Source organism: Pocillopora verrucosa, chromosome 1 (assembly GCF_036669915.1).
Source record: "Pocillopora verrucosa isolate sample1 chromosome 1, ASM3666991v2, whole genome shotgun sequence".
In the NCBI taxonomy this organism is placed as follows: Eukaryota; Metazoa; Cnidaria; class Anthozoa; order Scleractinia; family Pocilloporidae; genus Pocillopora; species Pocillopora verrucosa.
In genome coordinates, this window is record NC_089312.1 from 17,955,039 (window position 1) to 17,971,228 (window position 16,190).

Sequence of the window (16,190 nt, forward strand, 5' to 3'; positions counted from 1 at the left end):
CATCAAGGTCCAATCGATTGTCATATGGGAATTAAGTAAATGTAATAAGGACAGAACTTAATTCAACGCGATTCTCCTGCAGCAACGAACCTCAAAGGGATGGGTAAGCTATGACTACAACTTTGATTTGGAATTAGACGGGAAGGCAACGAAAATTATTACTAGAAAAAGTACTTAAAAAAGAATCGCTAGGTTCCGTAAAACATTTTCGTCAACATCTTAAAACGGAAGCTTTTGAAAATCATTTTATCGCTTGTAATCCACTCGGTATCAACTCTCGCCCGCGCAATCTCGATAAGCTTTAATTAATTCCTTCAGTACTCCCGTAACGACGAAAAACAGTTACGAAAGTCAAATAAAATAATATAAATGTACGTTTTCTTCTCTCTACTCGTCTAGAAATGACCTACAATGTCCTGCTCGGTGCCATGATTATAACAGTATTAGGTTCAGTTGCTTCTACGACACACTTGAGTAGTACAAATGTGATGGTTAAAGCTATCCTGCAGCCAACCCAAATCAACGCTACTAAAAAGGTGAGAAACGAAATACATAGATAAAGAGAAAAGGAAAAAAAAAGACTGAGGAAAATAATAATGGAATAATTCTGTGATTAAGTTGAGTTGCCTAATCTTTGAAAACTGACATTCTTTCTCCTCCAAATATTTCTTAGATGTTAAACCTCTACCCTTGGATAAGAAACAACTGGGATCTTAAAGAACCGGAATTATATCTAGTAGAAGAAATCACACAGTCATGCTCTGGCAATAAGGTGAGTATCGGTGGTTCTCCAACACAGGTCGTCAAGGGAAATAAAAAGAATTTTAACATGCTGTGTAATTCGCGCTTTTTGATTGGTCGGATCAAATTTGAAGTATGTGCATTTAGAGGCGTGCGTGCTTCGTCTTGCTTTAATGCACTTGGCTTATCGTCGCTTACGTCTGCAGCCCAAGCGCGCGCAAATCATGAGACAGGTTTTGCAATCTTTTACCATCTTTATGGAGTCTGTGATCTTCCTGACAGTACAATTTACGTCATAAACTGTTCAAAATTCAACAGAAACCACGAGCGAAGCGGGTGGTTTTCTCGCAAAAGCTTAAAAATTGTTTGGAGAATAGTTTTATAACGTTGATAATGAGCTTTGACTGAAGCTCCTACATTCACAGACCAAACAAAAGCAACTTTAACACTGTCAAAGTAAGTGATAATATACGATAATGAAAATACTCGTGTTTGAATTTAAATCAATTGCCTCTCATTCAGAGGATGCAATTAGGCCGACTAAAAAGTCCAAAAACGACTTTTGAGGGAAAGGAAATGGACGGAAAAAAAATCACAATTCACTCTTAGAGGTGTCCAAAGTACAACTGACAACCACGTTTCCGTGTCGCGTGATGTGAAGTTCAAACTCAATAGTATTTTTATTGGCATCACTCACAAGGAGAGCGCCAAAATCTTCACCCTTAACGATAAATTTTTTGAGCACGTGAATACTCCAAAGGCTTATATTCAACTGAATTCACGCCAAATCGAGTTGTGTACGTAAGTGTTAAGCTTGTGGATTTTAGGTCATATACGTCTGTAGTTTTTTATATTTAGTATAAACATCGTAAGTAAAAACTAGTAGACATGAGGATTTTCTTAACGCGTGCATTGCTTGAAGAGAAGCATTCACGTAACTTCAAAATCTTGCGGAAAGATCTCATGCCTTTTATCTTATATAATGATCAGTAAAAATGTTGGTAACTCCTTAATAAGTATAAAACATTAAAAAATATCATTGGTATACTTTTTCGCACTGTAGACAAGAGAACGCAACCTCTTTACAGCGTACGAAAAGTTGTCCGGCTTCGTCCTCCCACTCACGATGGCATACACGTATGAAGAAACAAAAGGAAATCAGCACTATGGGTTAGCAAAGGTCCTCAAGAAAACAAGCTGGTGGCTAAACAATACCTACATGGCCATATATCATAACGTAAGAATACGATGAACTTAATAATTGTAGAGTTCCGTTCATATCCCAATATTCATTGATTATCGTTGGTGACATGATTGTTTTGTTTTGTTTTTCTTTACTTTAGGTTTCGGGATTGCCTTCGTTCCCTCCTAATCAAAAGACAGAGGCAGAACTGGACGAATATACTAGAGTATTTCTACAAGCCCTCGTCAATGATAAACGTGTGGTATGTGGTGTATCTTCTTAAAAAACTAAATCTTCTTGCAAAACTTAATGTATATGCCTTATACACTTGGAACCGTGAACACTTATATAAATTCAAAGACTCCATGTCATTGTAAGATTAGGGACTTTGAGGAAAACACGATGGTGATGGCAACCGAAACGTGGCGAAACAAAGGTTCTGTCCGTAGAACAATAGCTCTACACGTGCGTTTTCAAACTTTGTACATTTCCTGGCCATCCGAAGCAAAACAAGGTGGATTCATGAAAATTTTTGCGTTGTCTGAGAACGAGAACCTAGCCTCCGAAATTATTCACGTTTCTTTTCGAAATTAACCCCTTATTCAGGGGAGAAGGTGGTCGAAATACGCGCGAAATGCCTAAAAGATAGAAAGTTTATTTGTTCGGTATTGTTAAGCGTCCGTCGTGACATCTTAAACTCCCTACTGGGCTCTGCCGTATTACCGTGGGAACCCTTTAGAACTTGTCAGAAAGTTTTGATTGAGTGCAGGTTTGTTGACTGAGATTATTTTGTGAGCTATAATAATACCATAGTTCGCTCTTAACATAAACAAATTTCACGTAGATCGCGTCAACAGTCAACCAGTAAAAAGCTAGGGTTAATTTTTGGTTAGAGGAATGGTAGGTGTGCAGTTGCTCAGATACTCGCATTGATCCAGAAACTCTATTTAGATCTTGTTTAAAACCATCAAACATCATGTCGATCTGCATGTTTGGAACATCAAAATGAAATTTTACGCAAGTCACAACATGAAATTTGGAGTGGATTTTGTCCAATAAGTTAAATCTTTTAAAAATTGTTTGGAGTGTCAAATGAAATCATAAGGCGATCTTGTAAATGCCATCTCACTTAGATCGATTTGCTTAGAATATCAAAACAAAATCTTTGGAAATATCGTTTAATGAAAAGAAAACTTGTGTAAAAAATTTTAAGAAACGCCAATTTCGAGTGGACCTTGTTCAGCAAAATTAAATCTGTTATAAACCGAATCAAATCAAACGTAGATCTTGTTTATATGGATGAAATCCTACGCAAAACTTGCTTGGTAAAATGAAATCTGAATACAATTTTTTTCTTTCCCTCTGGTTTGCAACGAAGAAATCTAAAAGCCCTCTTCCATATTTATTCTTATCACCAGAGCCTGACGATTACTGATGACGTGGTTAAGACGTATCGAAACTATACTATCCTTTACACATTAAAAGATGTCATCCGTGAAGTTCTGTCTTGTTTCCAATTCATTTAATAGAGAAGTATGCTCCAGAAACCATATAATTTTTGACTCTGATATTTCAATGTATTCACTGAATTGCATTTCAAAAAGTAACAAAGGACACTACCATTTGAACCCAGCCAGAGAATCTGGTCGCTTGACAGTGTGACCTGCAAAGTCTCACTCTTGGCGATCTGTTTCAACAACAAGAAGCTACACAAGAAGCCCCTCTTAACTCGAGTATCGATTCTCTTTTGTTATTTATTTATTTTTTTCTGCGATAACCAGAGCATCAGCTGTCCGTGAACAGCACGTTGTGGTTTCGCGTGTGCGGACAGGTTACAAAGCTTTTTACAAAATGGGGGCATCCTTCATCGAACGTTGGGAGCTTTAAGGAAATTTTCAACTGGTTAAGTTACTCTGGAATCTGGAGAAGCAGTAACCAATATGGTTTCTGAAGCATACTTCTTCAATTCATCCAGTATGACAAATGTGGCATCGCCTTCTATAGAGTAGAAGCATGCCAAATATCTTCCCTATTTATCACTAAAACATAGACAAAAAATTTTACTTAAGGAAAAAAGGTAAAGTGTGTAAAATGAAAACGTTATTTATAAATATATAAATAGTTCCAAAGTTATTTATAGTTAGATACTATAGTTAAACTATAAGATATAAGAAGCTATGTACAGCCATATTGGCAAAAACACGTTTTCCACCCGCCTCTCGTTGATCTAACTCTCAGTCAAAAAAATCCATCTTTGAGCCCTTGATGACCAAGCGGTTTCAACAAACAATTATGTCTGCTGAAGAATCTTTTGAACCATAGTTAATAAAGTGCTGCAATGGTTGTGAAACCTGACAGAATTTTGATGTTGTATCGTCTTTTTTGGTTTTTGTGAACTGATCGGGCCAGCATTCAATACAGTTTCAATTATGTTGAGTTACCATTCAGAATTCTCATTAATGTATTGTAGTGGCATCAGACAGCTTGACTTTTAAATTGTCGGTAATCTCAAAATATTTCTTGGCTTATTTAGGGTTTTCTGAATCAGAGTTTGCAAATTTTGATTCTGTCCCTGTATTTAGTCACACTGTGGAAACGCGAAGACAAAAGATCGTGTGCACACAGTGAGCTCTCAGCAAAACCAGCGGCTTTGTTCTCATTTTTTTTTTCTTGCCGGCTTTCATAACCGTTCAACTCAACCAGCTAAGGTTCAATCGAAATCCAAAACTTGACTTATTTAAAAATACGTGGTTATATTCCTAACTTATTAACTAAGTTGTAACTTATAGGTGCCTGAAACAAGTTATCAAAATTAAAGAAAGACATTCTATTTTTGAAAATAAGTGTGTAATCGTAGAATTGTTACATATCGCGTTTTTGTAATATATTTGTACATGACCGAGTTTGTAACTGTCTGAGACAGTGAAGGGATATACAATACTCTTAAACAACACTGAAATGACTCATACTTGATTTAAAATTGTCTCAGAGGAACTTGGAAACTACATCAACGAAAGAAAGCTAGTGTTTTTACTGTTTAACCCTTTAACTCCCATGAGTGACCAAGACAAAATTCTTCTCATAACGTCAATGAAATATCAAGGGATTGTTAGCTGATCGAATATCAAATTCTCCATGCTAACAACATGAGAACTGTATTGCAGACAGTAAGGAGAATTGCTGATGAGATCTTGGGAGTAAAAGGGTTAACGTATGGGACTGATCCTTATTCATCGCCTAGATGGGGGGGGGAGGGGGGGTGGGAGAATTTTGGTTGTGTCAAGATAAAATCTGTCCGATGACGCCATTAGTCCCCTTCCCTTCCCTTCCCCCCACTGGCAGTCAATTTTCTCTTTCTATGCTTTTTCGAACGACGTCGCGTGTAGTGTATGTATCTTCGAAAATGGAAAATTCAATTATTGATAATTTTAAAGCGAAGATTGTTTTTTTTTCTAGTATCTAGTTTCGATTTCACCTCCGCGGTTTCAATTCACTAACTTCCTCGACGATGTTGCTGGGGCAGAAGATAGGATATTTAATCGGTTTTACTTTAAGCAAACCTGTTGTAGCCTAATATCCAATGAACTGACAAACAATCACGCCACTTTACTAGCAAATCAGGTCTTCCTCTCCTTCTAAGAGACGTAAGACGGTAGTCCTTCACATCCGCTTTTCACTTTTCATATTTCCGGTCAGAAGTGTTGTTCAATATTTTGACTCCTCCATGAACACCAACTATTTTCATATTCACGTAGAAAATTTTACTTTTATATATAGAGACAGAAAGTGCGCTGGATCAAATTTAAAACTAAACTGAAGCTTATCGGCTGTTCGATCGTTTTCCATTCGCCTATTCTTTGTCGATCACGTGCACTTAAGTCGTGAAGAGGACTTTCCCCTCTAAAGGACAAAGACAAAGATTGTAACAGATTAATGGCTTAGTTCTACGAATTTTTTTAGCTCGAATAATGAGGATAATCAGCTTACGGCACTCAACTCAAATTTTGTCGTGTGCAGTCTTTACCATGAGAAAATTAAACCTGCAATAAAGGCATCTGATCAGCATCTGACCAGAGTGATCAGAGTGCGTTCTAAAGTAGCGATACTTGAGCAACCCATCATGTTTGACTCTCCCATCAACCCTCCCTTGATAGGAACACGCTTCTCTTCCAACTAATCACCCTTTGCATCAAATAATTCTGCGATTACTAAAAAATACGCCCGCACGGCAGGTTAGTTTTCTACTTTGGAAAACGTAAGTCATGGATTAGAAAAAAAAAACAACAAACTCAAGGATTCATAAATCCTATTTTACATTAATTCCATCCAATTAAGTACTAATTAATAAATCCTATTTCACATTAATTCCATCCAAGTAAGTACTAAGCTTAAGCTTGCCAAAAATACGTTCACACGGCAGGTTAGTTTTCTACTTTGGAAAACGTAAGTCATGGATTAGAAAAAATAAAACAAACTTAAGGATTCATAAATCCTATTTTACATTAATTTCATCCAAACAGAAACAAATAGAAAGTTATATTTGGAAAAATATTTTTAGAACAGCTGTAAGCGAAAGGAAACGCGTTTTAGAGGTGTCACTAGTCGCAAGAACAGTTTTATATTTTTGTCCAGTGTAAAATTATATACAGCTTAGCACGTGTGTCATGATTCCACATGACGTTATTGTGATAACTATATAATTAATTGAAAATAGTCACTTCCGATTCGCTTCTCCTAAACTAAAGCAGCCATGATTCTTTCGGCTATCCTCACTTAGTCTCTGCCTTATTGATCCTTCGTTTTTGTACTCATGCGGAAGAAATCGCAATGATTTAGGGAGCTTCACAGAAACACATCTTAAAATTGTTCACATTACTCTATAGCACATGAAGTAACGATACTGATTGTATAAATTAGATTAAACTTCTAACTCAGATGTAAAAAACAGAGAGAACAAAACACCTTTTTATTACCTCTGGAACAAACTGGCTTAAATATACGGCATTTTATGTGATTAAAATACCTTGAAGTCCTGATGGAAATATCTTGTTTACATTTTCAAAACACCATCAATGGCAAAATGAAGTCGAGTCACAAAAGCATACGATTCTTCCCATCGGAAATTATTCAGTTAAAAGGGTACGTGCTTACAGAAAAATTATCTTTCGTAACTATGATTGTCGGAACTTAAACACAACAGGAATAAAATGGTGCGGAAGAACTCCAAAAGGAGAATGAGGTAAGGGAAGGGAAAATAGAAATGTGTCTTCGATATAAAGGCAACTTGCAATCAATAGTCATAGCCAGTTTAAGAACTAAAACTTCAATACAGAAAAATTAAATGGTCAAAAAAGAAACAGGTGAGTAATAAAATAATAACCAGTTGTAGTGTTCTACAAAGAAAGAAAAGGGATGGAGAGGCTCGCAAAGTTCAGCTAAATTTCAATAATCAAGTGAACTTTCTCACATTCACCGAGGCATCATCCATTGTGTTCAATCGACAAAAATAAGTAAAATAGGTATTTCTTCGAAATTTTTATTTTCCTCAATTGAATATTTTATATTTGACTATCACTTTTCCCTCCTTTCAAACTAGGAATGGAACTATTTTTAAAGGTCGTGTTTGGGATGATATTTGTTTTGACAATGATCTCACAAATTCAAAGTTCTTCTGCGAATTCAAAACCAAAGAGACTTCAACTACTCATCAAAGATATCATAGCGCCTAGGGTCAAAAACGCAACTAAAGAGGTAGGTGCCGTTCAAGTTGTAACTCTCACCTCTGTTTTCTTTCCAATATTTAAGTGTTAGTTTAGAAAATACTACTTACATCAAGAGAGAAGGCCACAAATTTTAGTCTCGAGCGAAATGTTTCAGTCCGGAATGCGCTGTGTCGCAGCATGTGACTAATATATGCCGCTACAAGAAACATTTCAATCAGTATTTTTGGGCGTAGTGTGTTAATATGTATGTAAAAACTCTCTGCAGATGCAAACCAAGTATCCATTTATAACCTCGACGAACGATCTGCAGGAGACAATGCTGATGCTTGGAGTGATAGTGACGAAAAAGTGCTCTTTAAATCTGGTATGTAATGAAGTGAGGTCTGGGGAATACTAAAATCTATCACCCCCTGCACCCCACACTACCCCAACGTTAAGCTGATTACCCACTCTTGTTCGGCTCGCGATGTAAGAACCTTTCTCAAGTCCTCTCGACACCCCGCGAACGTTTTTGCGCTGGTAAACCAATAGAAATCTGTTACTAAATTGCTACTTTCAAATGTAGCTGCATGGTCCTGGCTTTAAAATATTTACTCTTTTCTAAGATTTTCTGACCAGGATGAACCTTATCAAACTGCGAAGACCAACCTAGAGTAGCCAAAGTGCAGACTATGGTATACGGAGGGCTTTTCGGTTGATCCTAATGTAAAACCAACGTTACCTCTAAGCCAATTATAACAAGGATATTTATCAAATGAATCGAATGAAAGGTCAAAGAAAATACATGTGAAGTAAACTACCGGAAGCACAAGAAAACGCGAGCCACTAGATTTCCTTGATGGATTTTAGTAGGCATCTGATTGGTCGATAGCACGATGCTAGTTTTCTTCACCAATTACCGTAGGGGTAGAATTAAAACTAATGCAATCCATTATAACTTTTCACATTGAGCTGAGAGTTTCTCTCTATCTGACAATTGTGATCCTTTCTTTCTTATCCAGCAATTGAAAGACAAGCTCACTAACAGCTACTTAAAGCTCTCTAACTACATCACACCACTGTACATGGCCTACTCTTATGAAGAAGCACATGGGCCCCAGTACACGGTGCTAGCAAGTGTACTCAGGGAGACCAGCTTTTTCCTGAATAGTACAGTTAGCACTTTAAGACATGAGGTAATATTCTCCCTAATTCTCAGTATTCAAGAGGGCATTCCTCTGATCATTAATAACTTACTTACAAGCACCTATAGTAGCGATTACTGCACTCAAAAACCTAGGATATTTTAAGGTAAAGTGTGGTTCGTAAAGGTCACGTGATTGAAGTGATGCATGAAACATAAGGGTTACACTGGTACGACCAGCATTTACCACATTTAATCTCGATCAAGCAAAGTGTGCAAGACCAAAGGGTCTAATATTTGCGGAAGATCGCGACAAGGGTACGTTTCTCGTCCAGATATTCAGTTCAATTATCTTGGTAAATGTAACAGAAGACCTCTTACTGGGCTATTTTGCAGCTTCGTTGGCTGTGAATTTGTTATCGTTCATTTGAGCATGAATAATTTTTCATTGGTTTAAACTTCAGCTGCTGATAAGAGGCCACTCCGTGCCCGCTGGTCAAGTTGTGTTGACGGAGAAGCAATTAAATCGATACACTCGTGGATATCTACAAGAGCTTGTCAACCAAAACTGGCTGGTAAGTTTACAAAGCGATACAAGATCGTAATCATGTCGTCAATTTTTAATTCCAGTTTTCATCATGTTATACTTGTTTTCTTATGGATACAGTTTTCCTTAAATTAAATATCTCATCATCACGATCAAGATCTTCATTTACTAAGCTTTTGGTTGAGGATAAAATAGCATGACTGGTTTGACACGCTGTTTTCCAAGACAGTGACCTCCTAACTTAAATAAGCACTGGCATGCAGTCAGCATTCGCTAGCGTTAGTTTCATCAGTAGGAAATGTAATGAATGTTATTCAAGCTAAAGATAAGTACAAAGGTGACGTGCTCCAAAAGCTCTTCCTATTCTTACGCATTGAAAAAACGAGAAAATCTAGCCAAACCCTTTACACCACAACATCAGTGTGCATATACTCCATACTGTTCTCGATACATTTCCTAAGGTGCTGACAGAGAGACTTTGTTTCATAATCGAGAGCTTCTTTAATGGTGATCATTTCCTTTTTTTCCGTAAACTTAATGTTTGATTCAGGGGTGATGTTGTAAAGAAATGTTGACCTCTTAAAAAAATTAGAAATCTTACTTTTTAGAACCTTACAATCACTGACGATGTCGTGAGGATTTACCGGAACTACGTCATCTATTCCACCTTTCATGATGTCATTACTGAGGTGTACACGTGCGTCTTTGGTGTATAACGTCAATCTTTGCTATGCACTCTGGGAGTGGCACACTGAATTTAATTAATTTTTTTTCTGGTAACCACTATTATAAGAAAATATAAAGAAAAATGGAAATAGTGTTGATCACTTCTGCGACGAAATATAATTGCTAACAAACGGAAATTTTACGAAGGTTTCGTGAAATGAATCTGCAGCGAACTTCCTCTCTTTAAGTATAATAATGATAATGAACAATTTCTTTCAAAATTCCTTTGTAATTGAATATCATAAATTGTTTGGTGACTGTCAACCGATAATTGGCCTATTTGTTATTACTCTCAGTGAGAGACGATATTTATTACATTGCGAAAAACTAATTATTATTATCAACATTATTGCTATGTTATCAACTGATCAGGATCAGTTGTTTTGATGTGATACAACTTATTATTTAACCTTGTAAAGGATTTCGAAGTTACAATAAATCTATTATCACACGTTAAAATCAGTTTCTATCGTATAGCTTAATTATTCTAAAACCCATTTCTCTTGCCAAAGTAATCTTATCTGGGTTCTTAAGAGGCATTACGTCAACTTTAAAACTTAACGCAAAGCCTCTTTTGTTTTTTGAACAGCAAAAGGGTTGCCTTATCATACGTGGAAGTGACTGGAGTTGTTCTATCATCATGAATGCACCTGTTTCTTGATTGACTTAACACACTCATGTAGGTTATTGATTTAAACACAGCAAATGAGTGTATTAATAGCAAGGAGGTTTGAACCCTCACGGTCCAGTTTTGACAGAATTTGATCATCAATATTCTTAAACCAAGAGTGATTGCTCTAAGTTACATTTCGGTAGCGTTGAAAGTAAAAAACAGGAAGTGAAAAGTCGATTTGAGCACTGTCTTAGATCGGTATGCTCTTCAAATAGTCAAGGCCGGATGCCTCAGAGAACTTCTTGCAACAAATGCAACAATTAAACGCAACAATTGGGATGCTCCCCACAGTTGAAAAAAAGGAACATCACAGGCAGTAAGTCGAGGAGATTCTCTCATAACTAAAGCAATGCCATTCCTCAGAATCCAGCGAATTAAGCTTGTATAGAGCTTTTAACGACAAAATCAGCCAATTTAAAATGAAAGGGTTTTTCACCTACTTTCTAACTATCGCTGGCGTTCAATACAGTTGAGTTCTTATTTCAAAATGTCAGAAAGTGACCGGACAAGTTATCTTTATTCCATAAAGTTGTTAATCACGGAACATCTCTCACACAGCTTGGAATTTCGTTCCACCTCAGAAGCTCCAGGAAATTTGATGATCGAATCATGGGAAAAATAATGTTGGCCTTCTTCCAAGGTAAATTACATAAGAGAATGGAACATATTACAACTGATTAGAGAATATTTTCAGTGTTTTAACTGATGATCGACTCAAACAGCCAAAGGTCATTACAGTGGGACACATTTCTATTAGGAATAATGTTTACCAAAACCTTGATAATCACCAAAGCCAATCAGAAAATAGGATAACATCGCAAGGGCCAATCGGAACCAAAAGTGAAAATAAGAAAGCAAGCCGCAATTACTGAGAGTTACGCAAGTAACCAAGTTTTGCGTCTGATTATTGTTGCAGATCGAGGAAAAGTAAAATCAATTTAATACCGGGTTACTTTCGACACTCAACTGAAAATCTATCAGTTAAGGAGAAGCTGCTGCTAGTAGTAGCTATGAGATTACTACAAGGAATTTTACAGTTTCATAACCTGTCCTTAGAGTAACACAGATAATTAAACGCAAGTTTCAAGAAGAAAAAGTAAATTTTTTAAAGAAGCTTCAGCAGCGTAACTCTTTACTGTCGGCTGGTGAAAATTGACTCTATTTTTTTAATGGGAAAGTTACAGCGTTCGACGAAGGAAAACGCATACTAATCGCAGCGTTTTAACGGGAATCACTCTCGAGGGCTTTATGGACCAGTCCTAAAGGGGATCGATCGTGATGCCATGCGATTTCAGGCATTAAGCGCCATTTTGGACTAGCTTGGCTGGCTGGCTGGCTATGTGGCACAAATAGCCTCGATCTCATGTGTTTTCTTGGCCGCCTTGAGCTGAAGACACCGATTTTTTCTGCGCGATCAGTACAATAAAAAAGACTTTTACTAGAGATCGAACGCACTTTACTAAACTTTGATTATTACTAGTTTAAGTTATTAAAAGGGGGAGACGTTTGACTTGTGCATTTAAAATTACATGGATACTCTCCGCCAAAAACAAACATACTATTGTTTTCACTAAAAAATAACGTCAGCCATTTCAGGTTGATTTCGTGATGAATTTAATTACCTTGGAAATCTTCCATCAAAAACACCGCGTGAATATCAACCGTCTACTTTTGAATCGTGACCCAAAAAACTATCGAAATAAGAACAGTCTTGCATTAAATGCAAAACAAGCGAAATTTGTGCGGAACATGAAAGGAACTGTCTCAAGTATTTTTCGATAGTTTTATGTGTGAAAAAAGGAGGTCAAACCAAATCGTGTATAGGCTTACAAAATATAGTAACAATATATACCTTCATCACTGATTCGATGTCAGATTGTTCCATTCCATTCCAGATATCCAGATGTGCTTTCATCTCACTTTCCGGCGATAATAGCGCGCCTCTAGAAAGATGCATACGCAGAAGTTGCTTAGTTTTTCACACGAGTTATAAATATCAAAAAGAGAAGTTTCTCAGACAAAAGGAAAACGTTTCTATATGTTTATGAAACTGCGCCAACTAACGAGCCATTCAGTTGTTAACAAACAAATCGTAATCAAGTCTAAATCCTGTATTTTTTCACTCGGCTCCTGTCACGTCTGCCGAGAGTGATGACTTGTGACCGGTAAAAAGCATAATATATTTCCCCGTACATGACGTGCCCCTCCTATCATGCAAGCAAGTTTTTCCGCTGTGCTATTTAAACATCAAGCCGACGTGCACAGATGGTGATACCTTTGTGTAGAAACGAAAATTCATTGACTACATCAAAGTTGTTTAAAGAGGTTAGATTAATGAAATCCAGGTTCTACCATTTTTCTCCAAATAGTATGGATTTAACCACGATTAAAACCAAAAAATACGCAAAGGTCTTAACAACAAACAAGTTTAAAATGTAAGGAAATCTCTTGTCAGTTTTTTTTTCCCTGAGGCCAAAGCTCAAAATCTGTTCAATTTCAAAACCCCTGGAAGATTTGTTTGACTACAACAAGTGCTCAAATCTATTCAGTTTCAAAACCTATCAGAGATTTGTTTGGAAACAAGTGCTCAAAATCTGCTCAATTTCAAAACATGTCGAAGACTTGTTTGAGAACAACAAGTACTAAAAATATGTTCAGTGTCAAAACATATGGAGCCAATGGGCTTATTGATAAACCAATTATATCCATTTTGCGGTGACCTTATAAAAAATGGGTTCAAATAGGAGCATACTTCAAATCGACACTTACGTTCTTAGAATTCTTGTTCACTGAAGCATTGGACATATTTGTTACATTAAAAAACTCTTTCCTCGTTCTTTTTTTTTTTTTTCTTAAAAAAAAATTGTATTCCATCTTTTAAACTACAGGGCTATTTAGCATTCACAAAGTACGTCATGTAAGCCATAGCCGGCCTATTTGGGTGTTTTTGTTAAGAATCATGTCCTTGACTTCTTTGCCCCACTTAAACAATAACAAAGTGCCATTAGTGATAATTGTAATGCCAAATCATTTTCGTTCGAGTGCTAACTGCAGGTTTAGAAGATTTTTCATTTTCAACCAACGTGCTTTATAGGCATAAAGTAAGATTGATAGAGGTACCTTGCGTTAAAATTCACCATAATCAGCGCACCAAAGATTCTACTTTATTCGCGTTTAAAACATCTCAGCTCAAGTGTTTTGAATTTTCTTAATAGTTTTGTTAAACATCGATTTGGACTGAAATTGACCCACGGTGTGCGACTATGAATAGCATCTAAGTTGGTTTAAACTCCGAGGCAAAATATGCCGACAACTTAGTAATGGACTCCTGCAAAGAGCGATACTGACCAAAATGAGGAATTTGCGAAAAAACTCTCTAAATAAAAATCTAAATTAAATCATCCCTTATTCATAGGTCATCATGATTAAATATTCGGCCATATGGAAACTCTGTTGTTGTGTCAAGTTAAAGGCGTCGTTATTACTATTTACAATCGTGAACTTAGATCAAGTAAATGTACAAAGTACCACAGAATGGTACATAAATAAATTAAGACAGTTCAGAGACAAGCGAACTGCATTAGACAAAGATCTCTACCGATCGATAATATGAGGAAGACATCTGTAGCACTTGATTGTACTCTTGGATTCTTGTCTGTGCGTATTCTCCGAAATCAGCACCAGCCTCGATGAGTAAAATCGCACATTTCCAGTTTCCCCGCCTAACAGCCGCATGTAAAGGTGTCCAACCGCTAACATCTTTCAAACTTACGTCCGCTCCGTACTGTATAAGAAGCTGAGTGCATTTCAAATCCGCATTTGCTGCAGCAATATGTAGTAGTGTTTGCCCATTTGGAGTTTGAGAATTCACGTCCAGATCTTGCTGTTCTAGAATACTTTTGGCCTCCGCATAGGCCTTTTCTGTTACTGCAGAGAAAAGAAGAGTTGTTGGACTGAATGAAATACGCTTTCGACTTCGCGCACTTCTACCGCTATATTCACTTGAGTCCTGCGAGTCCATTGAACTGGAACTTAAACTGGGACTATCGTGACCTTGGAGCTTGTCTCTTCTACTATCGGCCGGATAAACCTTTCTTCTTCTTCGAACCAGTTTCAGAGGAAAGTTGTGTCGTAAATAAAGTACAACTTTCATCAACATTAAAACCCTCCTAAAGTATCCCTCATCTAAGTCTGTAACCTCAGCGGTGTCGCCTCTCGACCAAATCTGACTCCTTGGCGAAATATCTTGATGGAATAATCGGTTGTTATCCGAATCTGTTGAAGTTGTATTGAGTGATCTCCTATCGGAATTGACCGATGTCTCAGAACTTTGCGAGTAAGCAGAGTCGGAAAAAGAGTCGTACGTTTCTGTTTCAGGATAATCGGAACTCGACGTCGATATTGTTGCGTGTTTACGGTTATCAGGAGATAAGTGTTGGTTTGTTAACCGGCAATCAGAGTTTGCAATGATACGGGTTTCTTTGACCGATTTCTCGTTTACTGGCGACTGACGTCTCCATTTTGGTGATAATCTTAACGAATCCAATATTCTCTCCACAGCTGACATCGTGCTTTCTTTCATTGGCGTCCTATCCATTGTTAAGTTTTCCTCACAAGAACCGCCGCTCACAGTAGTAGACTTTTAAGGTTCTCTATCATCAACTGAGGAAGGCAGACGAATGCAGGACCTTACTTCTGCGTCACAAAGTAGCCTTTCGTTGGTCATATAGACAACTTTTTCGACAGTCGTTTCCGTCGCTCGCTCTTACCTGTTAACTTTTTGTAGCGACTCACAAATGCTCTCTGGGTAAATAGCCTTTGTTTTGACTTCTACCGCGAGCTTTTACAAAATAAAAGAACTCATTTGAAACTTTGCCATCCTCACGAACATGTAGAGTTGAACTAATCACGTGCAAATGACCGTGATTGCTACGAAATTGGATTTATCAGACATCAGGTTTATCAGACATCAGGGTCATGCCTTCTCTCCCACTTAACACGGCATGTTGTCGTAAGCGACGTAACTGGTTGACATTAAATTTCATAAGACTTTGTAATCAATCAAGCGCGTAAACACAGCCAATTGAAACGATTTGCATGTAAACGGTATTGTAGTAATCCCTTTGTATCCATTGTGGTTCATTTCCAAAGCCGCTTACTTAAAGACGTCAGTAGAAGTTTAGAGATTGTTTAACGATATAGGACAATCTAAATCTCATAAAAAAACAAACCGCAATAAGGCAATCATGGAAAGCAAATGCTCCTTAAAAAAAATCGTTGAACCAAACCTTTTTGGGCACAGGGTTAGGAGTGGGACATAATGAATGTACAGTTTAATGTTCAAAGCGGTCCCTCTGTTAACCACAATAGATTTGTTTTTATTAATCATCAGCGTGCCATTTTCTACTTGGATAGGTTTACCTCTCCCTCAAAAGTGAAAACATCAAAATAATAGATATTGCAGCCGACTTCGA

The 16,190-nt window shown here is 37.2% G+C and overlaps 3 protein-coding genes across 3 annotated transcripts; 2 read left to right on the forward strand and 1 right to left on the reverse strand.

Annotated features, from left to right (window-relative positions):
* On the forward strand, nucleotides 1-4,294 carry LOC131799797 (uncharacterized). Its single transcript, XM_059117496.2, has 6 exons — nucleotides 1-103; nucleotides 400-536; nucleotides 674-772; nucleotides 1,805-1,978; nucleotides 2,085-2,186; nucleotides 3,343-4,294. Exons 1-6 carry the CDS (start codon nucleotides 100-102, stop codon nucleotides 3,448-3,450), a joined length of 624 nt encoding a protein of 207 aa, XP_058973479.2. The 5' UTR covers nucleotides 1-99; the 3' UTR covers nucleotides 3,451-4,294.
* A 2,857-nt stretch (nucleotides 4,295-7,151) lies between these two features.
* On the forward strand, nucleotides 7,152-10,033 carry LOC131799798 (uncharacterized). The gene is made up of 5 exons (XM_059117498.2): nucleotides 7,152-7,675; nucleotides 7,913-8,011; nucleotides 8,649-8,822; nucleotides 9,235-9,345; nucleotides 9,926-10,033. Exons 1-5 carry the CDS (start codon nucleotides 7,523-7,525, stop codon nucleotides 10,031-10,033), a joined length of 645 nt encoding a protein of 214 aa, XP_058973481.2. The 5' UTR covers nucleotides 7,152-7,522.
* A 3,825-nt stretch (nucleotides 10,034-13,858) lies between these two features.
* LOC131799795 (ankyrin repeat domain-containing protein 31-like) lies at nucleotides 13,859-15,741 on the reverse strand. Its single transcript, XM_059117493.2, has one exon. It carries the CDS (start codon nucleotides 15,311-15,313, stop codon nucleotides 14,297-14,299), a length of 1,017 nt encoding a protein of 338 aa, XP_058973476.1. The 5' UTR covers nucleotides 15,314-15,741; the 3' UTR covers nucleotides 13,859-14,296.
* Between the last annotated feature and the right edge of the window lie 449 nt (nucleotides 15,742-16,190).